This window comes from Petromyzon marinus, chromosome 62 (assembly GCF_048934315.1).
Source record: "Petromyzon marinus isolate PM22_M1 ecotype Great Lakes invasive population chromosome 62, UKy_Petmar_22M1.pri1.0, whole genome shotgun sequence".
Classification (NCBI taxonomy): domain Eukaryota; kingdom Metazoa; phylum Chordata; class Hyperoartia; order Petromyzontiformes; family Petromyzontidae; genus Petromyzon; species Petromyzon marinus.
The window spans coordinates 1,222,992-1,235,229 of NC_133728.1; the positions used below are offsets into that span (position 1 = coordinate 1,222,992).

General features: G+C 50.3%; 2 protein-coding genes across 2 annotated transcripts in view; one reads left to right on the plus strand and one right to left on the minus strand.

The window, feature by feature from the left end:
* Window positions 1-43: 43 nt before the first annotated feature.
* Window positions 44-10,976, minus strand: UFC1 (ubiquitin-fold modifier conjugating enzyme 1). Its single transcript, XM_076053792.1, has 6 exons — window positions 10,799-10,976; window positions 6,778-6,845; window positions 6,246-6,309; window positions 4,743-4,819; window positions 3,796-3,886; window positions 44-1,618 (listed from the first exon to the last, which is right to left on the minus strand). Exons 1-6 carry the CDS (start codon window positions 10,919-10,921, stop codon window positions 1,532-1,534), a joined length of 510 nt encoding a protein of 169 aa, XP_075909907.1. The 5' UTR covers window positions 10,922-10,976; the 3' UTR covers window positions 44-1,531.
* Window positions 10,977-11,124: 148 nt separating this feature from the next.
* The window catches only part of LOC142906280 (uncharacterized), a 35,045-nt gene continuing 33,931 nt past the window's right edge, over window positions 11,125-12,238 (plus strand). The window contains exon 1 of the mRNA XM_076053779.1: window positions 11,125-11,679. Within this exon, the coding sequence (XP_075909894.1) occupies window positions 11,472-11,679 (208 nt within the window). The 5' untranslated portion in view covers window positions 11,125-11,471. The remainder of the gene's footprint in view (window positions 11,680-12,238) is intronic.

A 12,238-nucleotide genomic window follows, 5' to 3' on the forward strand; every position in this document is an offset into this window, starting at 1 on the left:
GGACTCACGGCTGTGGCCAGGAAGGAATGGGCCAGGCAGCAGGGAATGTTGCGAGGTTTTATTCGCACGTGGGTACGAGACAGCGACTGGCGGTGCTGGCTGTGAAGAGCCCTGGGCACCTGCTGGGTCTGCCCCGTGACCTCCTCCTGCCGGCGGGCGTTCGACACTTCACGTGGCCTCAACGTGCACCTTGCATGGCACAAGCGTCGTAGTGACGTCACCGCCACTTGGTGGCGAATGGCGGTTGTTGTGCAGACCGCGAGGTTTGGTGGGTCACAGATCCCCCTGTCTATAGCCCTAACAGACTGTAGGGGCAAGTGCTGTTAGCGACCACCTATGGGTGTGGGGGTCTGTGTGTGGTGTATCACAGACACACCACACACAGACATATACACACACGGGTGTGTGGGTCTGTGTGTGCTGTATCATAGACACACATGGGTGTGTGGGTCTGTGTGTGCTGTATCACAGACACACATGGGTGTGTGGGTCTGTGTGTGCTGTATCACAGACACACCACACACAGACCCACACACCCGTGTGGGTCTGTGTGTGTGTGGTGTATCACAGACACACCACACACAAGACACACACACACAGACCCACACGGGTGTGTGGGTCTGTGTGTGGTGTATCACAGACACACCACACACATACACACACACGTGGGTCTGTGTGTGCGTGGTGTATCACAGACACATACACACACGTGTGTGTCTGTGTGTGTGGTGTATCACAGACACACCACACAGACACACCACACAGACACACCACACAGACACACATACGGATGCCTCCCTCCCCACCCATCGTGGTCGCCATCTCCCGGCTTGCTGCCGGGGTACGGTGGCAGTACAGCAAGCGGGTTGATTCCCACCTCTATTCCATCTGTACAGGGATTGAGCGTTGCCCCCCTCGCCGCATGCCCCAGTTGTCTGGGGCACGCCCCTCTCCTCCCACGTGAGCGTCAGCGTGTCGCTCGTTCTCCACAGCAACAGGGGGCTGGGTTCCATTGCTGACTCGAGCGCCTTTCTGCGTGGAGTTTGTGTGTGTGTGCTGTGTATGTGTGTGTATGTACTGGCTGTGTGTGTGTGCTGTGTATGTGTGTGTATGTACTGGCTGTGTGTGTGTGCTGTGTGTATGTACTGGCTGTGTGTGTGTGCTGTGTGTGTGTGTACTGGCTGTGTGTGTGTGCTGTGTGTGTGTGTGTGTATGCTGTGTACTGGCTCTGTGTGTATGCACGTGCTGTGTGTGTATGCTGTGTACTGGCTGCGTGCGTGCTGTCTCTTATGCTGTGTACTGGCTGTGTATGTGCTGTGTGTATTGGCTGTGTGTGCTGTGTGTGCTGTGTATATTGGCTGTGTACTGGCTGTGTATGCTGTGTGTGTGCTGTGTGAGTGCTGTGTGTGTGCTGTGTGTGTGCTGTGTGTGTGCTGTGTGTATTGGCTGTGTATGTGCTGTGTACTGGCTGTGTGTGCGCTGTATGTGTGCTGTGTGTGTGCTGCGTGTGTGCTGTGTGTGTGTGCGCTGGCTATGATGGTGCCGGCTGCTTCTCCTTGTAAACCACCGCTCCCTTCTGCACCAAATCCGGCACCTCCACAGCTAGCCAGGGCCCCAGCTACAACAACATCAACATCACCATCAGCATCAATATCATCATCACCATCATCAGCATCAATATCATTATCAGCATCAATATCATTATCAGCATCAATATCATTATCAGCATCAATATCATTATCAGAATCATCATCAGCATCATCATCACCATCAGCATCAGAAGCAGGATCAGCAAAAGCAGTAGAATAATTTGTTCCCGTGTGTGTGCGTGTATATATGAGTGTGTACGTGTGAGTGTGGGAGTACGCGGATGTGTACGCGATTGAGTACGTGATTGAGTGTATACCCGTGTGTATACATGACTGAGTGTGTACACGACTGTGACAGTGTGTATGCGAGTGTGTGTAGGTGTGAGTGCGTGAGTACGTGAGTGTGTATTTGGGCGTGCGTACATGAGTACACGAGTGATTGAGTACGGTCTGTGTATACCTGAGTGTGTACACTAGTGAGTATGTGAGTGAGTACGCGAGTGAGTGAGTGAGTACACTAGTGAGATAGTGTGTGAGTGACTACGCAAGTATGTGAGTGAGTGAATGAGTAAGCAAGTGAGCATACTAGGGAATACATGAGTGAGTGAGCGAGTGAATACTTGAGTGAGCGAGTGAATACGTGAGTGAGTGAGCGAGTGAATACGTGAGTGAGTGAGCGAGTGAATACGTGAGTGAATACGTGAGTGAGTGAGCGAGTGAATACGTGAGTGAATACGTGAGTGAGTGAGCGAGTGAATAGGTGAGTGAGTGAGCAAGTGAATACGCGAGTGAGTACTGAGTGAGTGAGTACGTGAGTGAGCGAGTGAGTACGTGAGTGAGCGAGTGAGTACGTGAGTACGTGAGTATGTGAGTGAGTGAGTACTGAGTGAGTGAGTACGTGAGTGAGTGAGTACACTAGTGAGATAGTGTGTGAGTGACTACGCAAGTATGTGAGTGAGTGAGTGAATGAGTAAGCAAGTGAGCATACTAGGGAATACATGAGTGAGTGAGCGAGTGAATACGTGAGTGAGCGAGTTAATACTTGAGTGAGCGAGTGAATACGTGAGTGAGTGAGCGAGTGAATACGTGAGTGAGTGAGCGAGTGAATACGTGAGTGAGTGAATACGTGAGTGAGCGAGTGAATAGGTGAGTGAGTGAGCAAGTGAATACGCGAGTGAGTGAGTACTGAGTGAGTGAGTACGTGAGTGAGCGAGTGAGTACGTGAGTGAGTACGTGAGTATGTGAGTGAGTACTGAGTGAGTGAGTGAATACGTGAGTGAGTGAATAAGTGAGTGAGCGAGTGAATACGTGAGTGAGTGAGTGAGCGAGTGAATACGCAAGTGAGTGAGTACGTGAGTGAGTACTGAGTGAGTACGCTAGTGAGCGAGTGTGTGAGTGAGTACGTGAGTAAGTACGTGAGTGAGTACGTGAGTGAGTAAGTGAGTACGTGAGTGAGTACTGAGTGAGTGAGTGAGTACGTGAGTGAGTACGCTTGTAAGTGAGTGAGTACGTGAGTACGCTAGTGAGTACTGAGTGAGTACGTGAGTGAGTAAGTGAGTACGTGAGTGAGTACGTTGAGTGAGTACGTGAGTACGTGAGTGAGTACTGAGTGAGTGAGTACGTGAGTACGTGAGTGAGTACGTGAGTACGCTAGTGAGTACGTGAATGAGTACGTGAGTGAGTACGCTAGTGAGCGAGTACGTGAGTGAGTACGTGAGTGAGTACGTGAGTACGTGAGTGAGTGAGTGAGTACGCCAGTGAGTGAGTACGTGAGTACTGAGTGAGTGAGTACTGAGTGAGTACGTGAGTGAGTACTGAGTGAGTACGTGAGTGAGTACTGAGTGAGTGAGTACTGAGTGAGTGAGTACTGAGTGAATGAGTGAGTACGTGAGTGAGTACTACGTGAGAGTGAGTACGTGAGTGAGTACTACGTGAGTGAGTACTGAGTGAGTACTGAGTGAGTACTGAGTGAGCGAGTACTGAGTGAGTACGCTAGTGAGTGAGTACGCTAGTGAGTGACTGAGTGAGTACTGAGTGAGTGAGTACTGAGTGAGTACTGAGTGAGTGAGTACTGAGTGAGTACTACGTGAGTGAGTACTGAGTGAGTGAGTACTGAGTGAGTACTACGTGAGTGAGTACGCTAGTGAGTGAGTACTGAGTGAGTACTGAGTACTGAGTACGTGAGTGAGTACTGAGTAAGTCTCACTCCGAGCGCCATGGCGTGGGCGATGCCAAACTTGGGCGCGTTTCTCGCCCACAGCGGCTTGAAGTGCTCCGTGAGGCAGATCTTGCCTCCCCTGGAACCACAACAACAGCACCACAACATCACAACAACAACACAACAACAATACCACAACAACATCACAACAACACCACAACAACCATCACAACAACACCACAACAACCATCACAACAACACCACCACAACAACCATCACAACACCACAACAACCATCACAACAACACCACCACAACAACCATCACAACAACAGCACAGCAAACATCACAACAATCATCACAACAACACCACAGCAAACATCACAACAACAAAACCACCACAACAACCATCACAACAACCATCACAACAACCATCACAACACCACAACAACCATCACAACAACAACACCACAACAACCATCACAACAACAACACCACAACAACCATCACAACAACAACACCACAGCAACCATCGCAACAACACTTCAACAACACCACAACAACACCACCACCACAACAATCATCACAACAACCATCACAACAACAACCATCACAACACCAATAATTACAACATCATAACAATATCACAACAACAACACCACGACAACCATCACAACAACCATCACAACAACCATCACAACATCATAACATCACAACAACAATCATCACAACCAACACCACAACAACCATCACAACAACACCACAGCAACCATCGCAACAACACCATACACCACAACAACACCATAACAACACCACAACAATCACCACAACAACCATCACAACATCATAACATCACAACAACAATCATCACAACACCAACAACCACAACACCATAACAACAATATCACAACAACATTCAACCCCCCCCCATGCCGTGCTGGGCCCACACTGACTTGGGTCGTGTGCGGTGGCGGTGGGGGGAGGGGCGGACACTCACCGGTACATTTTTGCCGTTTTCCCATCCAGCTCCGGCACTGCGATCTCGGGCGCCGTCGCCGGATACGTCACCGGAATCTACAACCACCACACACGCACACAACAGCAACAACAACAACCGCCATTCGCCACCAAGTGGCGGTGACGTCACCACGACGCTTGTGCCAGGCTGCGCGAACGTTGAGGCCGCGTGGAGTGCCGAACGCCCGCCGGCAGGAGGTCACGGGCCAGACCCAGCAGGTGCCACGGGTCGGCTGACCGAGACGAGTGGCCGATGCACCGCCTGTGCCCCCCACTGTGCCAACCTGCTGTGCTTCAGCCACCCGGCGCTCCGCTCATTGTTGTGAGCGTCGCTCCTGATGACGACCGCTTGTGTCGCGATCGAAACGTCGGAGTTGTTTGTTATTTTTGTTAGTTTCTTTGAACCTATTGACGTGACTTTACCGGAAGACCCAAAGAATATGAATTACTGCAGTCGCAAAAGCTTTCGGTCGAGGGATTCTAGATGAATACCCACCACCGGAGTGGAAGAATGGCAGGCGCATTTTACAGATGACAAGCCGATGGTAAGTGGGCAGATCAGCTTCACGGTAGGTCCTGCTGTCAAAGACATGGGCCTGCATCTGCTACTCCGTCACTACGTAGTCCAGCAGATGTTCTTGCTTGGACCCGACATGAATCCATGCTGTGTGGATGTGCCAATGCCAGAATAGCGTGTTGGTAATTACAAGCCCATGGGCTGCACAGAAGTGTAGCAGCCTCCTACCAATGTTATTGAACTGATCTGGCCCATGCCTTTCAATCACTCCAGACCAGGTGATTCATCGGCCTTGGCTGCATTCCTCCACTGATGTTCATCTTCAGTGGGGGCATAAGTAATTAGCCTACAGTAGCCTGGGGCTTACAGCTTCCCACACCTGACCGCCACGCTCCCACGCCCCCTTCATTCTTTTGTTCAAAAGACGAGCCACACCCTGTTGTTTGGCAGTCTGCTGCCCCGAGTAGAGGACTGTCCACCCCTCATGGTGACTGGAGCGAGAGCCGGTCCACCAGACCTCCTGAATACCGCATAGATCCAGGCGGTACTGGCCAGGCTCCCGACAGAGAACTGGGAGCCTCTCATCCACAGTGAGCATTCGAACATTCCACGTGGCCACACACAGTGGCTTTTCGTTCTTTCTGGAGGAGCCCCGAGGGTAGAGATTCGATCTCCTGGCTCTGCCAATTGGGGTTTGGCCAGGAAACGTCATAGACGCCTTTCCCCCCCCCGCCCCGAGGCCTCCGGCACAAGCTTAGTTAGATTATTTCCATGCAGTTCCGTGGTACTTAGGTTGAAGGTGAAGGGATTACCAGCCCTCTCACGTTGAGAGCCCCCTTTGGCCACACACGCAACCATGTATGCACACACACGCACCTAGAGGCAAAGGTAAAGCTCCCCCGTGTATCCCACGCCTGTCTAGGCGAGTGCTGTGTGTGAGCTGCTGCTGCTGTGCACAACACTCACGTCAAACTCCACGTCAAACTCATAGCGCAGCAGCTCATGCACGTACCAGCACTTCCCAAACCACCTGCACCACCACCACAACAACAACACAAGCCACAACGACAATAACAACACATGAACAATCAATGCATTAATTACAAAATAGTATCGACGTCATTATAATGGTGGCAATGTTAGTGATTAAATAATGATATTTATAGCGGTGACGATGTTGATTAAGTGATGGTAGTGACGATGATGTTGATGTGATGGTAGTCATGACGATAGTGATGGTGAAGTTGTGGAGGATGATGGTGGTGATGATGATGATGATGAATGTTGACAATGGTAGTTATGGTGAAGATGGAGATGGTGATGATGGCGATGACGGCGATGGTGGTGATGATGGTGGTGATGATGGTGGTGATGATGGTGGTGATGGTGGTGATGGCGATGATGGCGATGGTGGTGATGGTGGTGATGATGGTGGTGATGATGGTGGTGATGATGATGATGATGGTGGTGATGGTGGTGATGGTGGCGATGTGTGCACCTCGTGCCATCCTGGTTGGACTCCAACCTAAACCAGTCGTTATCCGAGTCCTTGTTATTCTGCACATACTGAGACAAGGGAGACAAAGGTAGAGATCCCCCAGGTAGCCGTCGCAGGCTGTCGGGGCAAGTGCTGATCACGAGCACCACTACCAACAGCAGCCGTCATTGGCCACCGAGTGGTGGTGATGTCACCACAGCGCTCGTGCCAGGCTAGGTGCACTTTGAGTGAATGCGTAGGTGAGTTTAGTCAGCGAGTGGGTAAGCGCATCCGTAGGTGAGTGACTAGGTGAGTGACTAGCTGGGTGAGTGACTAGGTGATTGACTAGGCGGGTGAGTGACTAGGTGAGTGACTAGGCAGGTGAGTGACTAGGTGAGTGACTAGGCGAGTGACTAGGCGAGTGACTAGGCGAGTGTGTATGTGAATAAGTGAGTGTGTGAGTGACTAGGCGAGTGACTAGGTGAGTAACCAGGTGAGTGACTAGGCGAGTGACTAGACGAGTGACTATGTAAGTAACCAGTTGAGTGACTAGGTGAGTGACTAGGTGAGTGTGTGAGTGACTAGGCGAGTGACTAGACGAGTGACTAGGCGAGTTACTAGGCGAGTGACTAGGCGAGTGTGTGACTAAGTGAGTGTGTGACTGAGTGTTTGAGTGACTAGGCGAATGACTAGGCGAGTGACTAGGCGAGTGTGTGACTAAGTGAGTGTGTGACTGAGTGTTTGAGTGACTAGGCGAATAACTAGGCGAGTGACTAGCCGAGTGACTAGGCGAGTGTGTGACTAAGTGAGTGTGTGACTAAGTGAGTGTGTGAATGACTAGGCGAGTGTCTAGGTGAGTGTGTAGGTGAGTAGGTGAGTGTGTAGGTGAGTGTGTAGGTATGTAGGTGTCCGGCAAAACAACCCCCTACCTCCTCGCGGTGCCGGACGGGCAACTCTGTCGTAGACAGTGCTGTGGGGGGAGATCCAATTTTGATTGGCTCCTCCTCTCATGGCGTCTGTGACCACCACAGTGGCTAAACGGGGCACTGGACGGGTGCGAGGGGCTGGTAACCCCTCCACCTTCAATTAATTACCACAAAACCACAAATTAAATATGTAACTAATAAGCTTATGCCGGAGGCCCCGGGGGGACAGGCGTTCATGACATCTCCTGGCCAAACTCCAATTGGCGGAGCCAGGAGATTGAATCTCTACCCTCGGGGCTCCTCCAGAAACGCCGAAAAGCCAAATTTCGATTTAAAGCTTTCGTGACTGCAAGGATTCATCTTCTTTGGTTCTTTCGGTAAAGTCACGTAGAATGAGAATAAAATAATAAAATAAAACAATAAAATTCTCACGACGTTTCAGCCACAACACAAGCGGCCTTCTTCAGGTGAAGGAACAAAAAACTGTCGGGACGACAGAGCTCCAATGAACGCTGCTAAGATTCGTAGCGTCTTTTAAGCTGGTTGAGAGAAGAGAGGCACCTTGACAAAGGGGTTAACGTATCAAACAGGAGAATTTATCATTGAAATAGCTGAGGGATTTAGCTTGTGACTGGTCACAGAAATAGATGTTAAAGTCAAAGCCTACACATCTACAGAGGCACCTAGTACAAATCAAACGGGATAATTTAGCATTGAATTGATGAGAGATTAGCTTGTGACTGGTCACAGAAATAGCTATGTTAAAGTCAAAGCCTACACATCCACAGAGGCACCTAGTACAAATCAAACAGGAGAATTTATCATTGAATAGCTGAGGGATTTAGCTTGTGACTGGTCACAGAAATAGCTATGTTAAAGTCAAAGCCTACACATCCGCAGAGGCACCTAGTACAAATCAAACGGGATAATTTATCATTGAATTGCTGAGGGATTAGCTTGTGACTGGTCATAGAAATAGCTATGTTAAAGTCAAAGCCTACACATCCACAGAGGCACCTCGTACAAGGATGTCAAAAGGTGGCTAAAGCACAGCAGGTTGGCACAGTAGGGGGCACAGGTGGTGCATAAGCCAGTCATCTCAGTCAGTCGACCCGTGGCACCTGGATCTGCCCCGTGACCTCCTGCCAGCGGGCGTTCGATACTTCACGTGGCCTCAAGGTGCACATAGCCTGGCACAAGCGTCGTGGTGACGTCACCCCCACTTAGTGGCGAATGGCGGTTGTTGTTGTGCAAGTGACTAGGCGAGTGACTAGACGAGTGTGTGAGTGACTAAGTGAGTGTGTGAGTGACTAGCCGAGTGACTAGGTGAGTGACTAGGCAAATGACGAGGTGCGTGACTAGGTGAGTGACTAGGCGAGTGGCTAGGCGAGTGGCTAGGCGAGTGGCTAGGCGAGTGGCTAGGTGAGTGACTAGACGAGTGACTAGGTAAGTGACTAGACGAGTGTGAGTGACTAGGCGAGTGACTAGGCGAGTGACTAACTAGGCGAGTGACTAACTAGGCGAGTGACTAGGCGAGTGACTAGGCGAGTGACTAGGCGAGTGACTAACTAGGCGAGGTAAGTGACTAGGCGAGTGACTAGGCGAGTGACGAGACGAGTGTGTGTGTGACTAAGTGAGTGTGTGAGTGATTAGGGGAGTGTGTGAGTGACTAGGCGAGTGACTAGGCGAGTGACTAGGCGAGTGACTAGGCGAGTGTGTGAGTGACTAAGTGAGTGTGTGAGTGATTAGGGGAGTGTGTGAGTGACTAGGCGAGTGACTAGGCGAGTGACTAGGCGAGTGTGTGAGTGACTAAGTGAGTGTGTGAGTGACTAGGTGAGTGTGTGAGTGATTAGGGGAGTGTGTGAGTGACTAGGCGAGTGACTAGGCGAGTGACTAGGCGAGTGTGTGAGTGACTAAGTGAGTGTGTGAGTGATTAGGGGAGTGTGTGAGTGATTAGGGGAGTGTGTGAGTGACTAGGCGAGTGACTAGGCGAGTGGCTAGGCGAGTGTGTGAGTGACAAAGTGAGTGTGTAAGTAACTAGGCGAGGGTGTGAGTGACTAGGCGAGTGGCTAGGCGAGTGGCTAGGCGAGTGACTAGGCGAGTGACTAGACGAGTGACTAGGTAAGTGACTAAGCGAGTGACGAGACAAGTGTGAGTGACTAGGCGAGTGACTAGGCGAGTGACTAGACGTGTGTGTGTGACTAAGTGAGTATTAAGTGACTAGGCGAGTGACTAGGCGAATGACTAGGCGAGTGACTAGGTGAGTGACTAGACGAGTGACTAGGTAAGTGACTAAGCGAGTGACTAGACGAGTGTGAGTGACTAGGCGAGTGACTAGGCGAGTGACTAGGTGAGTGACTAACTAGGCGAGTGACTAGGCGAGTGACTAGGCGAGTGTGTGAGTGACTAGACGAGTGACTAGGCGAGTGACTAGGCGAGTGACTAGGCGAGTGACTAGGCGAGTGACTAACTAGGCGAGTGACTAGGCGAGTGTGTGAGTGACTAGGCGAGTGACTAGGCGAGTGGCTAGGCGAGTGGCTAGGCGAGTGACTAGGCGAGTGGCTAGGCGAGTGGCTAGGCGAGTGGCTAGGCGAGTGACTAGGCGAGTGACTAGGCGAGTGACTAGGCGAGTGACTAGGCGAGTGGCTAGACGAGTGGCTAGGCGAGTGTGTGACTAAGTGAGTGTGTAAGTGACTAGGCGAGTGTGTGAGTGACTAGGCGAGTGTGTGAGTGACTAGGCGAGTGTGTGAGTGACTAGGCGAGTGACTAGGCGAGTGACTCGGCGAGTGGCTAGACGAGTGGCTAGGCGAGTGTGTGTGTGACTAAGTGAGTGTGTAAGTGACTAGGCGAGTGTGTGAGTGACTAGGCGAGTGACTAGGCGAGTGACTAGGCGAGTGACTAGGCGAGTGTGTGAGTGACTAGGCGAGTGACTAGGCGAGTGACTAGGCGAGTGACTAGGCGAGTGTGTGAGTGACTAGGCGAGTGACTAGGCGAGTGGCTAGACGAGTGGCTAGGCGAGTGTGTGTGTGACTAAGTGAGTGTGTAAGTGACTAGGCGAGTGTGTGAGTGACTAGGCGAGTGACTAGGTGAGTGACTAGGCGAGTGGCTAGGCGTACCTGTATGAGTGCGCGGTATTCCTCCCGTAGGCGCGCGCCCCACGCGTCTCGCTGCCGCGGTCCCGCGTCCGTGGCCAGGAGCGGAATGCGGCTGAGACTGCGTCTGGTAGCCTCGTCCACCATGACGCCGGATCGATCCAGGGGGAAGAAATGGACACCGCGCGACTCCTCGCCACGTTTAACAATGGGCGGCAGCGATTCTCGGAAGTCGCGAACAAAACGATTCCTCGTGACGTTCAGTAGCGAAGCAATGGGCGGCAGCGATTCTCGGAAGTCGCGAACAAAACGATTCCTCGTGACGTTCGGTAGCGACCCAATGGGCGGTAGCGATTCTCGTAGTCGCGAGCAAAACGATTCCTAGTGACGTTCAGTAGCTTATTAATGGAGCGAATCGATTTCATGTTTAATCAATGCCGAGGAAACGATTCCCTGTATTGGTGGCAATGTGCAACAATTATTTTTGATTGCTTTTGTGACCCAGGGCAGTGATATTGTGAAATTCACCCATTTTTCCATCGAACATTCCAGATCGATTCAGTGCTGAGCAAACTTGAGTAACTTCTAGAACTTTCCAGTAATATAAATAATAGTATATATACCGGGGCCTCTAAGCCCACCAGTTGAGTTCAGATCCAGCCGACTTAGTGGATACATATCTGCATTTTTTTCTGAGATGGCATCAAGAGGCTGCAAGCATCCGGCAGACGCATTTTGCTACGTCTGCGGCCAATTTATCAAGACGAGAGCGAGAAAGTACTCCGTGGAAGCGTCTGCTAAGATGTGCGAGGCCTACAAGGCATATTTCGGGGTGCCTGCCGGAGATCAAGACAAACCCTGGGCACCTCATTTCACCTGCGAGAAATGCAAGAAAACTCTGGAAGGTAGCGGTGGGCAATTGTTGCTCGGGATTTTGTGTGCACGAAGTTTGTTTTAGCAAAAAAAAAATAATTGTAAAATCTTCTTTGGTTCTTTCGGTAAAGTCACCACGTAGAATGAGAATCAAATAATAAATTAATAAAATAACACAAATTCTCACGGCGTTTCGGCCACAACACAAGTGGCCACTTGTCACGTAGAATGAGAATATAGAATGAGAATAAAATAATAAATCAATAAAATAACACAATAAAATTCTCACGACGTTTCGGCCACAACACAAGTGGCCACTTGTGGCCGAAACGTCGTGAGAATTTTATTGTGTTATTTTATTAATTTATTATTTTATTCTCATTCTACGTGGTGACTTTACCGAAAGAACCAAAGAAGATGAATCCTTGAAGTCACGAAAGCTTTAAATCGAAATTTAATTGTAAAAGTTCTTACTTAATTTTAAAATGTTTTACAATTTTCAGTGCTATTGAAAAGCGATATCGTGCATGAGAAATGTTTGCGAGAATCTCTCACAAATTAATCATGGGTGAAATAAATGTGTTTCTGTAG

Coding starts and splice junctions, on each gene's coding strand:
- UFC1 (XM_076053792.1), bottom strand. CDS start 10,921: ATGGTGGACGAGGCTACCAGACGCAGTCTCAGCCGCATTCCGCTCCTG. Junction 6,846..10,798: donor AATACCGCGCACTCATACAG/GTACGCCTAGCC, acceptor CCCTTGTCTCAG/TATGTGCAGAATAACAAGGA. Junction 1,619..3,795: donor CCCACGCCATGGCGCTCGGA/GTGAGACTTACT, acceptor ATGTTGTTGTAG/CTGGGGCCCTGGCTAGCTGT.